The 16,851-nt window shown below is 41.5% G+C and overlaps 1 protein-coding gene across 1 annotated transcript in view; it reads right to left on the bottom strand.

The window, feature by feature from the left end:
• The window catches only part of plxdc2b (plexin domain containing 2b), a 117,115-nt gene that overhangs the window by 40,885 nt on the left and 59,379 nt on the right, over window positions 1-16,851 (bottom strand). Inside the window, exons 3-4 of the mRNA XM_026179804.1 lie at window positions 11,385-11,531; window positions 7,038-7,107 (exon numbers count right to left, since the gene is read on the bottom strand). Coding sequence (XP_026035589.1) covers window positions 7,038-7,107; window positions 11,385-11,531 — 217 coding nt within the window. The remainder of the gene's footprint in view (window positions 1-7,037; window positions 7,108-11,384; window positions 11,532-16,851) is intronic.

Raw genomic sequence — 16,851 nt, 5'->3', positions numbered from 1 at the left:
GCTAGCTCACGGGAAGCAAGACCAAACGATACCTCCGTCTCCTCGTTGTCTGAGCTTGCCACAATGGCTGTCTAAATGACTCGGGTAAAGTTTGTAGCATGCATGCTTGTTGTTTTTGTCTGCTTCCACTTGTCTTTGCACTAGGATGATGTCGGCGTAAATGTGCAGTCATATTCGTTGTGTTCCCACTAGTGCTGTCAGCGTTAATCTCGTTGAAATGACAACGCCACAACACGGCAAATCTCCATTAACGAGCTACCCCTGCATGGGACTAGACGGCCAACACCTTAACGAGTTAACTGCGCTAACACACTATAGTTCCCACCCATGTAATTGAGCATTGCGTGGCACATCCAACATACTGTTTTACTTTAGTCCATGACACGCTTACCTTCAGGGTCATACGTCACATGAAAACCAAAATAATTCCAAATGCCAGATCTGAATGAGGGTGGGGGAGGTTCAATTTGCCATGTTGCAAGGAGATAATAATAATAATGGATTGGATTTATATAGCACTTTTCAAGGCACCCAAAGCGCTTTACAATACCACTATTCATTCACTCTCACATTCACACACTGGTGGAGGCTACAGTTGTAGCCACAGCTGCCCTGGGGCAGACTGACAGAGGCAAGGCTGCCATATCGCGCCATCGGCCCCTCTGGCCAACACCAGTAGGCAGTAGGGTAAAGTGTCTTGCCCAAGGACACAACGACCAGGACAGAGAGCCCGGGGATCGAACCGGCGACCTTCCAGTTACAGACGTGCTTCCCAGCCCCCTGAGCCACGGTCGCCCTAGAAGAGCTTAACTTCTGTCTCGCTAGCTTGCCCTGCGCTCTTCCTTCTGACAATGCTGTCTGTGTTGAACGCTCAGTGGATCTGCGCTCGACAGTGCAGCCTAGGCGGAGTAGTCGAACGCAGATTCACTGAGCGCTCAACACAGACAGCATCGTCAGAAGGAAAGTTGATAAAATAAATTACAAATTTTGTATTGTTTGATACATATGCGTACCGAACCGAAAGCACTGTATCGAACGGTTCAATATCGATACGAGTATCGTTGCACCCCTAGTCATGAATGTAGTCAACAAATCTGCAGCAAATTGTTGAATGTGTCCTAAGAACAATATATAAAAGTATGAAGCCAGCATGTTACTAACTTTGCACAAACACTGGAAAGAGGCAGTCTGTGTAAATTATTTAATTAATGAAAGCAGCGAAGAGAAGCAATGCCTCAAGACATGGCATAATACTGTGATAGGCCAACAGGTTTCATTTCACAGTCAGTTGCTATTTTCAAAGCAACTTTGGTGTTCAAAGTATTTAAGCAACAGTACATTGACACAAAGTCACTGCTTTTCAAGCTAGATAGCTGTGTCCTGATTGTACATATACATAAGTCTACTGGAGATGAAGATGGAAGTGTTAAACAGTCAAAACTAGACATTTACATACAGCCATGTCTATCCTTAAAAAAAAAATCTAAATCAGAAATCTTAACATAACCCTAACACCGTAAATCACATGCTGTACATGAAAACATCTGGTCCTCACTTGATTTTAGGACAGCCGGTCTTTTAGTTATGTGGTGCTTCACAGTAAAATCACTCAACAGGTCAGAATACGAATTTAATCTCTTTCTTTTCTTCTCAGGTTCAAGAGATATACTGTATATAAGGTGGCTGCCTAAGGCATATAGGCATAAAAAACTCTGCTGAGAAACAATTTTTGGGAAAAATGTCATTGAGGCCAGAGTATAAAACCTCATTTCATGTCACCGTATGTCTGATATGGTGGGCGTGCTATAAAACACATCTATCACTGTGGAAATCACAGGCAGAGCATACTATGAGGGGAATCAATCTTTCCCCAAAGATCTCCATGCTCAGAATTTCCTCCGTATAAAGTGCTGTCAGCACTGAAAGCAGGAGACAAGAAATATGGATCTGACTATATTTCTTGTGTAAAGTCTTGAATGCAGAGTGAACTTAGAGTGAATAAAGCAGTCCTTTTGGCTCACTGAAGGACTGCTTATATATGTATATATAAATTCCCCTCTCACCCCTGCGGGCGGTCTTTATCCTTCAAGCTTGGGTCCTCTACCAGAGGCCTGGGAGCTTAAGGGTCCTGCACTGTTTTTTGCAATTACTAGAGCTACGCTCTTCTGGACAGAGATCTCCGATGTTATTCCTGGGATCTGCTGGAGCCGCTCGCCTAGCTGGGGAGTCACTGCAACTAGCGCTCCGATTACCACTGGGACCACTGTTACCTTTACTCTTCACATCTTCTCAGGTTCTTTGAGCCCTTTGTATTTCACCAGCTTCTTGTGTTCCTTCTTCCTGATGTTGCTCTCATTTGATATCGTTCTCCTCCTCTGCTTGTTCACCACTACTATGTCCGGTTGGTTAGCCATCACCAGTTTCTGTCTGTACCTGAAAGACCCTAGGGACCATGTCCCATCTTGACCTCGGGACTTCAAGGCCCCACTTGACTTAGATGTTCCTGTATACTATGCCGGCCACTTGGTTATGGCATTCAATGTTTCCCCAGCCTGCAAGCATCTTGCCATCTGCAGTTATGTACTGGATTGCATCTGTACACAGCCTGCACCTGGGATCTTGCCTTGTGTGGTAGACCCTGCCTCTATAGATCTTGTCCTCAGAGCTTGTTTCTGTGCTGCCATGATTAGTGCCTCTGCGCTTTCTTTCAGTCCAGCATTGTCCAGCCACTGGTAGGATTTCTAGACAAGGTGCTTCCTTGTCTTGATGTCAATGGCTTCTATCTCCTTCTTTGGCCAGCTTATTATCCCAGCATGGTATCTGATCACTGGCAGGGCACAGGTGTTGATTACCCTGATCTTGGTTTTTCCATTCAGCTCACTCCTCAGGACTTGCCTTACCCTCTGCAGGTATTTGGTGGTTGCAACTTTCCTGGTGGCTTCTTTGTGGTTCCCATTTGCCTGTGGGATTCCCAAGGCACTTGTGCCCCACTCATGTATTGAGCCTTATGTCTTGTCATCCTAGCTGCTATGATGCCTGACAGGTAGGTACTTCAGAGGGTATTTCCTTGAAGTTTGATGCCAGGGACAATTTTAAAGAAGTATTTCATTAGGATAAGAAAGGATACAAGTTGTGCTTGAGAAAATAAGCAGTATGAAAAACAACTAGCTGAATACTTCAAGCAATTCAGTTCAGTCCTCTAGAAGTAGAAATGGCATGGGGTTTGTGACTGTTTCACATTGTGTAGCCAAATAATCATTAGACATAATAATTTAACTCAATAATTTGAATCTTTTAATATAAAACTATAGAAGGGACAAGGGCATTAGCCACATATGCAACATATGCAAGGGCACCATTATTGCTGAGGAAGTCAGACAAAGGAACTGAACAGTGAGTCTGCAAATTTTTCAAAATAAAAGACACTGCAGAGGAGTGAACAAATCTGCATTACAGAAACAAACCTGACACCCATCATTCTACCTAAGCCTGTGCTTGTAGCTCACCTTCTGCCTCTGGGCTCCACTTTCAACCCTTAAAAGCTAAAGAAATAAAAAAATAAAAAATACCCAACCAAACACACACTTCTCTGAAAACATAAAGCCCAGGGTTGAAATGTTTTATTTCTTAGCCTTGATGCCTTTGCTTTCTACCACCAGCAACCCCCTGAATACATAATCCCACTTATTTGACAGTCTAAAGAAAATCAGACAGCCTCTCAATACACTAAAGAGGTGAGAGCTGCGGGGCGCTCAATAGAGAGGCAATTCATTCATTATGGCCGTCACTTACAGCAGTAGGAGACTGGACAGAACAGGAGGCATACACGAGGGAACAACAGAGAAATAGAAGTAATGGAAAGAGGGAGCGTTCAGAAAGGAGGGACAGCGGAAGACACTTCTTTATTTCAGGAGCTGTGTCTGTGTGTGCTGCTGTCCAAAAACATGAGCAGGAATTAGCAGTCCCACCAGGTCAAAGCTTCACTTTACTGACGTTGTGTTTAGACAATCTTTGTTCCTTCGTACTGAGATGTTTAATTTACAGGATTTTTCTCTTCATCACAGCTCAGTTGTGAGGCAAGAAGAGGATTCACACAGAGATTTGATAAGAAAAAAATTAGGGAGGGAGTGGGTGTCACAGGACAGCTGTGTGGTAGGAAGGCTAAGGATCGAAGGAGACAGTGTAAACTCAAATTTATAAAATAAACAAAGTCCAAAAACTAAACTAAACACTAAAAACTAAATACTGGTAACCACAGAGCCAGGGACACGCAGCACTGGCGGATAACATGACAAAGGGCAAGAAGAGACTCAGACAATTTCTAAACAAGGTACTGAGGCTAAGGGAAACAGGTGGGAGACACTAACACAAAGACGAGACTGAAGGAACAGTATAACATTGCTCTCATATAGTACATTTTTACATAGTGTGGCAGTCTGATGCACAGAGTGATTTTCTTAAAACAACACAAAACAGAGCAGTGCTGCTAGTCCAGATCGAGGGGCGACTCTTTCTAATGAAAATCTTGCTGTTTGTTGTCTTCCTCATGTCTTCTTCTAATAACATTTCATATGAGCTTTTGTTCCCAAGAGTTTAAGTACCTCACACCTCACGAATGTTATGCATTTGGCACCTTAAACATTAATGACTGCAAAACATGAAAAAAACCAAGCTGATTCATGCAGTTGTCCTGTGTTTCCTGTAAGCCGATGCATGCATTCTTCCTCTAACAAGTGACAGACCAACCACTGAAATCAGTGCACAGCTTGATAACAGCTGGCAGCGGTCAGATCATATTTCATCACTTATATTCACACTCAGCCTCTCTACTCTGGCTCTCAGCTGACTGCAGTATGTTGTAAGCAGAATTATTCAAATGTGCATGCGTCACTTTTTTCTTTTAGTTTACTTTGAAGAAAAGTAGAAAAGTCTTAATTCTATTATTAATATTTGTATTCATTATTTTTATTCATTGTTAAAGACATTCCTTGAACCTGTTTCCACTAGAAATTGACGTCCTTGTGTATTAGTATCTACAGTAATCTGCCTTATTTCATTTTAAAACAGCCACCATTACTTTTCCAGAAAGCTAAAACATCAATGGGAACCTACTCGGTTAATTTCTCACTCTGTACTTTAATGTTGGCTCTCTGTAGTTTAGAATAATCTTTATGTGTTTTATACTGGGCCTTTGTCCAGTGCCTCAGTTCACCAGAACTGTCTCTGTTGACGCCAACCTCCCTTTAAGCCACCTTTCTTTTGATTGGATGCCCCTCGCTAACAGAATGTGCATGAAGCTTCTGTGCTCACAGCCTGAGCTGTTCAACTGATGTGAACAAAATAGGGATATCTGCTCTCACTGACATCATATAAAGCAAATATTACAACAAAAAGTCTAAAACAGGGTGTTTTTACTTGAAGCCTCAGGCTTCTGGCTTACTGGGATATGCTAACCTCATTATTTGAAACTTTGGCCATGTTTAACATGAGAGTCCATCAAAGTAGGCAGTTTAAAGAGGAAATGCACCTTAAGTTCTTAGAATGAGGCCTTTTTGATGTTTAAATCTACAGTCACTGTATCAAAAAAGTTGAAAAGTAGACTTGGACCATAGATGTGTATTCAGGATACATGCCAACCCAGTCTTGGTGCCTAGATCATTAATGTGTTTGAGGATTGGCTGCTTTACTGTTTGGAAAGTAATGAAATCCGAATGCAACTCCGCTGCCGTTTTGTCACCCTCTGTTAAGAAATTATCTTTTCCAGCAGAGTTTTTCCGCGTAGGAAGCAAGAAAGAAAAATATCTGCTTAAGTAAAAAGTGTGACCTGCTGACAGAAATGAAGGCAGGCTGCAAAGATGGTACAGTGGTGAGAGGAGGGCGAGCTGACTGATAGGTCCTGAAATGGAGGGATATGAGGAGGGTGTCTCGGAGACAAAGTCCCCGAGGCCTGTGAGAGGCAGATAGCTGCCTCCTCCTCCTCTTCTTCGCGGCCTTGTCCCTCCATCTCTGTCTGGAGAAATGCAAATTCCTGTTATCTCTTTCGGGCTAGTAGCGCCTCTGCCCATCCGTTCCTCCTCACCATCATCCAGAACGTCTCTAAAGCCCACTGAACTTTCCCCAGCGATCGAGGATCAAGTGGGGACACGAGACAGTGACGAGAATGAAGATAAGAGACACAACTGATTATTTCTTTATTATTCCACCGACAGTTAAACGCTACACAACATCTCTGAAATAGTTGAGTAAGTGCAGGGCTTTAGTCTTTGATGTGATAATAGACGGTTGGGGTGTTGCGGTTTCGCCATCAAGACTCAAGTGGAAAATTGCTTTGCACACTCTGGCAAACACGTCTGCTGCGTCATGTGTCTCGCCCCCAGATACACATCCTCTGATACCCCAACCTCTTTATCCACGTCTATCAGGGTGTGCTGGGTCACTCGGCAGAACGACTCCTGTCTCCCGTCCAAACCTACTGGTCTGGTTTCTCCTCCAGTTAAGTCTGGTGTGCAGAGTGTTGGGAGTGGTTTGTTGCTTTATCCCCTACTCTAGCAGACTATCCCACGGAGGTAAGAGCTGTAAATGTCTTGTATCAGGCTGCCTGCTTGGCTGGAAGATTGTTGTTGGTGGTTTTGTACTGTGGTTTGTGCCAGACAAGGTTTTTAAACCCTGAATCTCCCTGATTTAGTTTCCAAGAAGCATCTTTTGCAGAAATAACTCATTGTTTGGTCCCCTTTTCTGTATTTAGGGGGGATATCTCTTTGTACAGTAGCCACACCACACCCACAGGTTCACCAAGTACTAGAAACACATTCAGACATGAACACATGTATGCACACAGACTGTGGTTTTCTTCCCCATTTCATAAATGCCTCTGTACTCAAGACTCATTTCATAAATCTCACCACATTCCCTGCTAAACCCCATAGCAATAAAAATCTGTCTGTGTACAGTATAATATACCAAGCACAGGCAGTATATCCAATAATAACACTAATAAATATGACTGAGAACAGAGGGCAAAAGCAGTGTTCACTTACCACCGGTCGCCACTGTGATTTCACGCAGGTAATGTCCGTAAAAAGGAAAATCGAAGGACAGATTAACTCTCTGTGAAAAAACAAAAACAAAAAACAGACAGATGACCTCAGTCAGGATGATAGAGCTAAGACAGGATCCAAGAAAAAGCTGTTTTGATCTTAAAAAAACAAAGAGGATTTAGATCAGAAGGAAAATGTGAAAAACAAATACCAAAGTGCCCGGTGTGTTACATCTGCTCTACTTTACAGGGTAATCTTTATGAGAAGAAAGAAGTCCTACAAACTAAAAAAGACAAACACTGAACTCAAAGTTTTGCTGAAAAAAAATGTTTATGTCACAGCTGAAATACACAATGTGTAGCAATGACAGTACTTTCTTAAACACTCATGGAGAAATACTTATATTCAAATTCAAATTTTATTTGTCACACACAACCATACACAGTATGACATGGGGGTGAAATGCTTGTAGCTGTACAATGCCCGACCATTAAATGACATATACACCATATCTCTGCATGTAACTATTCAGTGGCGGTCGTTTTTTACCTAGGAAAACATGAAGTCTTGAGCCACCCCTTAGTTCATTATATTCTGCTTTCAAAGAGCCAGATCTTCTTCTGAATTTATAAAGTACGATGAGCAAAGGTTGTTTCACTAAAATACAAATGCTTCCCACTTCTTTAGTTGAATCTGTCAAAAAATGCCAAATATATTATACAGTTTGACCCCTTGTGAATAAGGCAGTGGACAAAAGTAGGGTTTACTGTTCTTCCATGTATGTTTGTACATGCTTCAATAAATCAGTGCAACTATTCCCCATTTTCCTAGCAAAATATAGAGAAATGAGGATATGGCTCGGGACTTACATGTCAGCACTGTGACTCCCAAAGTCAGAAATATGAAATATGTCTTTACCTACCCTCTGAACTGACCCATACATAAAATTCAAGGCTCACTTGAGACCACTTTTTACGTTTTACTATAAATTTCTATTAGATTGAGACAGAAAAAAAATGGCGTGGCAAGAAAAGATCTTTTTGGTAAAACCCAAGACACATATTACCGGTAGAAATCTCAACCCTCTAGATCAGTGTTTCCCAACCACTGTGCCACAGCGCATAGGTGTGCCATGAGAAATGATCAGGTGTGATTAGTACTCTAAGCAATCAGCCTGAGTAACGGGCAGAACAATTACATTCTCTTCCACTAGAGGGCAGTACAACTACCTGCTCTAAGGTGTTCTTATGTTTCAGGTACATGGGCCAGACGTGGCCGTCAAAAAGGCCAGGTAGGTTGCCAACTGTGAGACGATCCAGCGCATGACAGCAATAGATACATATTTGAAAAGAGAAAGTTGTCAATCTGACCTGGGTCCTGGAGATGAAGGCCCTAGCATGAGTAGTGGTTACAAGAAAGCATAAAAGCTATACTGGGGTCAAATCGAACCAATTCTGCTATACCTGGTGCGCGGGGGAAAATGATCAATTTGCTTTTGGTGATTTTTTTGTTTGGTGATGTGCCGTGTGATCTTTCTAATGTAAAATATGTGCCGTGGCTCCTAAAGGTTGGGAAACACTGCTCTAGCATACTAGTAGGAATAATCGCATGACTAATGTGCACACGTCACCTCTCAGTGAGGTGCAATTCGGCACCTTGAAAATCTAGAGCACGGTACACCTGATGATTTCTCACGACACACGTATGTGCCGCTGCACAGTGATTAGGAAACACTGTGCTGGAGTTGGTAGTAACAGTTAGCAGAAATAGTCTATCCGGTCACTTCGTAGCGGAGGAAAGTCATGCTTTAAGTTTAACAGCTAACAATAGCTTTCCTGTGTGCTTCATCCAGACTAATTAGCTATTTCTTTTCACACTAACTCACCATACTAAAATCTTCTAAATGGTAAAATTTGACCAGCCAAAAATCATCAACATCACTGTTACCAATGTATGTTTCATGCTAACGTTAGCATTTAGCTCAAAGCATTATCCAGCGTACCCTCATAGAGCTGCTAGCATGGCTGTAGATTCTTGAGGCCTACCATTTCTCACGGGAAATATTTAAACAACAAGCTTTTACACAGAGATGGGCTCATATTGTATTTATAAATATTTTCAAATGAACGGAGACATAATAAAATTATCTTTAAGAGACTACAGGGTAGCCAAAAATGTATCCTATAAATTATAGTTTACATTCATTGTTTTATCCCTCGGGTTAAATTCCAGACACTGCCAGTAAGTGTTATGGAGATGGACAGTCCACAGTGAACATGCTGATATTATGCATGGTCCTACAGATTGTGCCAGAGGGAGTAATCCTGTGGCAAACCACGATGAATCTTGAAGACCATAGAGACAATCCAGAGCTTAACTTTTCTGCACTCCGGTGATGAAGCTAACCTCTGTGACTGCATTTTGTTTTACAACTTTATTAGCCAATTTCTTTGAGTAATAGCTGGCAGCCGGCACAGTTTGGAAGGAAGATCTCTGAGTATATGCAGGACTTTAACTGTCTTCATTATAAAGTCTATTTGTTTAAAACGTTAGTCTGCTGAGGTTGTGCCGCAGATCTGTTCAGCACAGATGGTTTTCCCTGCTTCTTTCGCTCCAATATGAAATCAAATTATTCAGCCGAGAATTCCAGCGTCTCCTTTTGACTCCAGATTCCTCAGTTGACCGCTGAATTAGGAATTCACTTCGTAAAACAAAGTCAGAGAACCTTTCCTCGATGCTGTTTACAAGAACGCCTCGCTTCTTAGCCGGGACGTTCAGTGGCTAAAATGAATAGCTTGCCTCAGAGTGGATAGCTCAATCCATCACCACCCAGCTGAAGGTAAAGGAGCAGAATTCACAATGTGGGCCTCTATTCTGTATCCTTGCCAGCTATTGCTCACCCTGGGCAGTTTTTCTTTCTCTCTCTCTTTCTTTTACTGCAATTCTGCTTTGTTTCTCAGTCAGTCTGCTGCTGCCTTGTGTGACTCCATCAGTATGCAGCTTGCATGCATCACCTGCTTGTGCTGAGGTGGAGGGAGGGGAGCTTTCTAATTTTTTCACTGCAGGGATACTTTTAATGGTAAAAATGCAAGAAGAATTACTTGCTGTTTTTAGCCTTAAAAACAACCGTAGTCCTTCCAGTAATGTGTGTGTAGTGATAAGAAAATAACTGTTTTCAGAGGGGTTATTGTCACGATCCTCCTCATTTACAGTGACAAATTGTACACTTTAAGTCAGCTTTATATGTTATGTCTGCTTCGTTGGATGTCCCAAATCTACAATCTGGTTCATTCTTAAAAAGGGTCAACTAAAGTGCATGGTGAATTATTTCTACTTCATAACATCTAAGCAAGTATCCCCTTCATGAATGGAAATACAGAGGGTTTATGACAAGGTTATAGTCAAGAACAGGAAGGACAGATTAGACTTTGGCAGAAAACATTTAAAAGAGTCTGCACAGTTTTGGAAAAAACTTATTTTGACAGATGAAACCAAGATTAGCTTGAACCAGAATGATAGGAAGAGAAAAGGATGAAGGAGAGAAACAGCTCAAAGGATGAATTATGGCATGGGCATGTATGGCTGCCAGTGGAACTGGGCCACTAGTGTTTATTGATGATGTGCCTGCTGATAGAAGTAGCAGGATGAATTGTGAAGTGTACAGGGCTATGCTCTCTGCTCAGACTCAGCCAAATGCTGCAAAGCTGACCAGACAGAGCTTTACAATGCAAATGGATAATGACCCATAGCATACCACAAAAGCAACCCAAGAGTTTCCAAAGCAAAGAAATGGGGCATTTTTCAATGTGCAAGTCAGTCACCTGATCTCAATCTGATAAAACATGCTTTTCAGTCATTAAATATAAAAATATACAAAAAAGGAACCACAAACTTCTGTTGTACAGTGGCAGAAATATAAAACTTGTGCCTTTGTCCAACTAAACGCAGAAAGACTGTTAGTCTTATTATGTCCTACCAATCTTTACTGTGTCAAATGTAAAATGTCTTAAAGTTGGATAATAATTGTGGTTCCACAGTAACAAAGATATTGTAGTGAGCAGCAGTTGTAGATGGAGCAATAGGTCCATTTCTGGAAAAAACACCAACATCTGTGAACCGAGCTAAAGCAGATCAAAGCACCTGTACACAGAATTCAACATAAGTAAGGTTCAGATGTAAACATATTTCCTTTAAAATGCTCAGATTCATTTTCAGGATAACAAAATTATAGCTCATAACCATTTATCAGAGTGAAAAACACACATCTGATGGATAATTTTTGGTATCAAATGTCTTTAAATATGCCAACATCGAGTAAATCTCCTCTCATGATGTGTGTTGACTTACCGCAGCTTGTCTGTGTGTGTTGGACAGAATGCCGTGGATCTTCACTTTGTCCTTGTCCATCTGGTCGATATTTACCCACAAGCCCTTGCTCATCGGATCTGAAGGGCCGTACGTTTTTGATGTGTAGTAGTTGTGATCTGTATCCTCCTGAAGAATGAAAGAGAAAATAAGATAATACATCGGGTGAGTCTGAGTCGATCTGTGAAGTTTGTACAGTATAATAAGGGCGCAAAGTGTAGAGAATATAAACACATTTAAAAATAGAGATTGTGCAGCTCATTGCAGTCTAATACACAGTTACCACTAAATAAAAATAAAACACATGCATATGGAAATTCACTGACATCCAGTATTTTTAATTTTGCAGCTAACCAAATTACCCACTAAATTAGATTATAACAGTCCCCGTCCTTTCCTTCAACCTCTTTCCTTTAAAGCGCTCAGCACATGTACTGCTTTTAATGTTTCCTAATAAAATTAAACAACAAAAAAATGCAATCAGCTCCTTTTTCTCTTAAAAAGCCTGCAAAGTCAGGGCTGCCTTTAATAACAGAGCCATCCATGAACTTTTACAAGGCCATACGAGACGGGCTTGTCTGCTTTTACTGTTTCCTGTGCAGAATTAAGAAGAATGTTCGTGTTGTCTGTTTCCCGCAGGGTCTAATGAGGTACCTTGCAGCTGTGTCTTTTTATTTGAAACACTGTTAAAGTTTATGTTTTGCTGGATGTACATTACTTGCGACTGTGATCTGACTAATAGGAGCTCACAGAGCTCTGCAGATGCTTTGATATATGGGCGGTAATATTCAGAGCTTGTCAAAAGGCCATGAGACAAACATTAATTAAAGCACAATCCTTCCCTGTTCAGTTCGTTTTGCTTCAAGGATTCATATTTCCCCTCAGAGAGTTATAATCTAATACCGCTATTCAATATTCAGCCTGCTATATAAGACAAGGGGAGATAATGTTTCAGGCCTGGCAAAGCCTCTGTGGGACTGATAAATATCTGAATCCCAAATGGAGTTCAGTCATGTAGGTGGTGCTACTTCTGATTAATGTGTACATTTAAACAAACACTGCCACAAGCCTTTCATCACAGATTAACGTGCAGACAGACCATGTCAGGGAAAAAGGCCCCTTCAGGCAGCCTTATTCAGCACATTACTCCCAGAATAGAAAACAAGTCTACTTGTAAAACACACAAATGCAGGGCTGTAAAGTTTCCTGCTAATCAGCACAGGATGATTTCTTGTCTCACGCAGAGAGAGCGAGGGAGATGTAGGCTCCTCAGAGGTGAGAGGGGACAGCTGGAGAGTTCTTCAAGTAAAGGGGACGGTGGGCAGGGCGCCATCGTCCAGCTGGGTGTAGGTGGATGTGAAGCTGTGGGGGCTTCTCAAGAGAATAACAAACACAGTACAAGGAGCATAAAAAAAATGCTCACACAAATAGTTTTGGTGGGAGGTTGAAAGAGGAAGGTCCCGTTTCTTTAAAACATCCACAAAAATGTCCAACAAGTAAAGTGTAGTACTCAAAATCAGTGTGGGAAAATACAAACATGGTGAGAAATCTGCTCCCACTCTGGTCTCGGTTTTGGGTGGCTTTTATGGGAAACTCGAACAGGTAGGCGCCAAGACAAAGAACAAATAACTCTACTTAATTAGATTTCAGTCCAAAAGTTGGTCAAGAAACCGAGATTCAGTTAGGATTCTTTGAGTTTAGCCTTCATCTGTCTTCAAAAGAGTAGACAGTGCTTATGGTTAAAGTTACACTGTATAAAAGAAGATTGCAGCATTCCTTTTCTCCCAGTTCAAGTGTATAAACATAACTAGGGTGGCTGCTACAGGACAAACATCTTTTCGTCAACCAAGAGAGATCAAAAACATTAAGTTTAGACTGTACCCAATAAATGCTGTGGCTGGCCAGCGTGTTTCTACTAATGTCTGAACCAGATCTAGATCTGCCCCAAAGTTTTTCACTATCTGTGGATGGCTGTCAGTTCAGCTATCAATGCTTATTTATTCTGGAAGAAGCGGTAAAACTTTGTGAAATGAGTCTGATACAGGTCAGTGAGCCAGAGAAGCTCACTTTTGACCGATACCAGCGATACTGAAGTGGATTGTTTAGGATATCCAGAACTGTTGGTAGTTTCTGCTGCTGTTAGCTACTGTTAGCCTCATTTAGCTGCTGTTAGCAGGTGTTAGTGAAACAGTCTTTGAAATGAACATCTGATGGACTCCCCATGAGAAAATGTAATCAAACTGTTTATCAGAGGGAAAGGAAAGATTTTTAGCATACTAGAACCTAACATTAGCTGGCATTATGTTAGCTTAAAACCAGCTAATGTTGTTGTTTAGCTGGCTCTTGTCAGCTGTGTGGAGGGTTGCAGGACAATAAGTAATTGTGACAATATTGGGAATAATTGAGCATGTATATACATATTCTCGTTTGTTTAAGTGCCTGACTTGAATTCAGCAAATGAGGCTTGAGGTGAAAAGGAAGAGGATGACATCTGTACTGTATATTCTATGTATTTATTATCTCACTCTTATTGCCTCTTTATGCCCTGTCCTAATGTTCAATGTCATGCTACTCTGTTGTATCTTAATTGCCCCTTGGGGATAAATAAAGTCTTTCTGATTCTGATCTTATTAAGATGCCTGTGGCATTGTCTTTTTCCTTTGCGTTTTTGCTTTTTTGGTTAAGGGGACCACTTCCTGCTATACCATTAAAGTTTAAAGGAATCTAAAATCAGAAGTAGCAAAATCTCTTCTTACTGCCAGTTTTCCTTTAAGAAACCTTTAAGAAACTTGTGTGTGATAGTAGCTCCTTTGTTGTGGAAAGTTTGCATTGAGTCGGTGGGAGAAGTAGCTTCAGCCGCGGTGAAGCACATGCTGACAGCCAGGATTAAGTGACTGTAATCAACCATATAGTGTCTGGATATGTCTCAGCATAACAACTATCCAACCGTTCTTTATCGTCTTCCTCTTCCTGTCCTCGTCATGCAGAATTCATCTCCAGAGTAAAGGTTGTCAGTGAGCCAAGTCAAAGTAAAGATAGCACCAAAAGTTAAATTCAAACTCTGAGCAAGAATTAGCATCTCATTCAACATTCTGACATGACAAGCTACTCCATTTGAAGCCTGTAAGTGATATAGAAATGAGGCTTCGTTTCATGGTCTCATTTGTGTATGCATATGCACTTACATGTTTAAAAATAGGGCTAAAATGCGGCTTTTTCTTGACTCGACTTGAACAGAAATGTGTGTATTGTCGAGCCATTAGATGATGAGGGCTGGCACTGCGATTGGCAGACCTGCTGGGATTGATGCTGAGCGTGACTTCATCGCCCACCGGATCTCACGCTATGCTTGATTTAAAAGGAAAAAAACGCTTTAAATCCATCCTAAACACTTTGCCCTTTGGTCTACCCCACTATACAAACAGCCACATTCATACAAATGTTACACTATCATTCACATATATAACAAAATAAAAAACATCATCATGAAAGCTGCCTGTGTGGCATTAAGTCATGGTGACATTTTGACAAGTCTAAACCTAGAGAAATCCCTTTAAGGTAAAGTAACTGCAGAGTCACTTTCATATGCACGATTGCATTTTGAAACGCACACCAGGACATAAAGACAGCTGACGTCTTTCATAAATCAAAACCCACAGAGGTTGTTAGACGTTCCACTCACCAGAAAGAAAAACAGTTGAAAAATCACTGGTGACAGTATAAATCCAAAAATGTGGAGCAGAATATTTTTAATATATTATTAGAAGCTACATGGAAGAGGATACCCATCTCTGTTTTCAGCTTAAACTGCGGCGTCCCTGAGCTGACCTCTGTAGTTCAGCTTATTGCACAGTTGAACTCATGAACACCTAGTGCATCACATTTGAGATTTCTTTTTTTAATAGTAATAGTATGAGGAATACCTCGTCTCCTTGATATCATAGAGAGACAAATACACATAGAAACTGGGTGATAGAGCAGTCTGATCTATAAGCTTTTGGCTCTCAGGGGTCTGATTAAACTTTTCCCATGTTTAACATGATCATTCACTATAGGTACCTGGTAAAGTGTTCATCAATAGAATTACCCAATCAGCCAATCACATAACAGCAGCTCACTGCATTTATGCATGTAGACATGGTTAAGATGACCTGCTTAAGTTCAAACCAAGCATCAGAATGGGGGAAAAAAGAGGTTTACAGTAACTTTGAACATGGGGCGATCGTGGCTCAAGAGTTGGGAGTTCGCCTTGCTGGTTCGAGCCCTGGCTTGCACAGTCTCGGTCGTTGTGTGCTTGGGCAAGACACTTCACCCATTGCCTACTGGTGGTGGTCAGAGGGCCCGGTGGCGCCAGTGTCCGGCAGCCTCGCCTCTATCAGTGCGCCCCAGGGTGGCTGTGGCTACTATGTAGCTTGCCATCACCAGTGTGTGAATGTGTGCGTGAATGGGTGAATGAGTGGATGATTGGATGTGTAAAGCACTTTGGGGTCCTTAGGGACTAGTAAAGCGCTATACAAATACAGGCCATTTATGGAATGGTTGTTGGTGTCAGGTGGGCTCATCTGAGTATTTTCCAAACTGTTGATTTGCTGGGATTTTCCCACAAAACCATTTAAGAGGATAATTACCAGCTTGCAAAGGAAAGCAGAAGAGAATATCTGAATGTAACAAACCTTGAAGCAGATGGGCTACAGCAGCAGAAGACCACACCGGGTGCCACTCATGTTAGCTAAGAACCGGCGGGTGGTGGCATGGTAGGCGAGTTCTTGGCACTCTGTCAGCCTCTTAGCACCACAGCTAGGTCCCTTAGCTATGGAAACATCACAGCCTACCTGAGTATTGTTGCTAACCATGTTCATTCTTTTAAGACCACAGTGTACCCATCCTCTGATGACTACTTTGAAGATAATGTTCAAATGATCTTAACTGGTTTCTTGAACCTGAAAATAAGTTCAGTGTACTCAAACGCTCTCCACAGTCACCAGATGTCAATTCCATAGAGAACCTTTGGGATGTGGTGGAATAGAAGGTTCAGTGGTTATGTGTGTATTATTAGTGTAAAGTCAAATGTCAGTTGTATATTCATACACAGTGGGGATAAGTTCAAACTGACACCCACAGAGTTACAGATGTGGATCAGCTGCCCTGAAAAGCTCAAGCAGGAGAAGGTGAATGTGAAAGCTGAAAAAATGTCTCTTAGATCCAGTATTTCATCTCTTCTTCATAAAGTGATAGACTACAAATAGATGGAGATGGAGAAATACTGTAATTGCTGTTGATAATGGATCACTTTGTGGATCTCGTGTACAAAAACAAACTGCTGTAAAGATTCAGAGTACAAAACCCATCCTCGATTCACTCCCATCTCTGTCTGAGGCATTTACTCAGGCTGCCCATTACATCAATATTGCATTATACCGAGACCTGAATATCTGGGCCAACATAGTTT

The sequence above is a fragment of the Astatotilapia calliptera genome, chromosome 9 (genome assembly GCF_900246225.1).
Source record: "Astatotilapia calliptera chromosome 9, fAstCal1.2, whole genome shotgun sequence".
NCBI classification, from domain to species: Eukaryota; Metazoa; Chordata; class Actinopteri; order Cichliformes; family Cichlidae; genus Astatotilapia; species Astatotilapia calliptera.
Note: the sequence above shows the minus strand (reverse complement) of the source record. Positions and strands in the feature narration are given on the sequence as shown.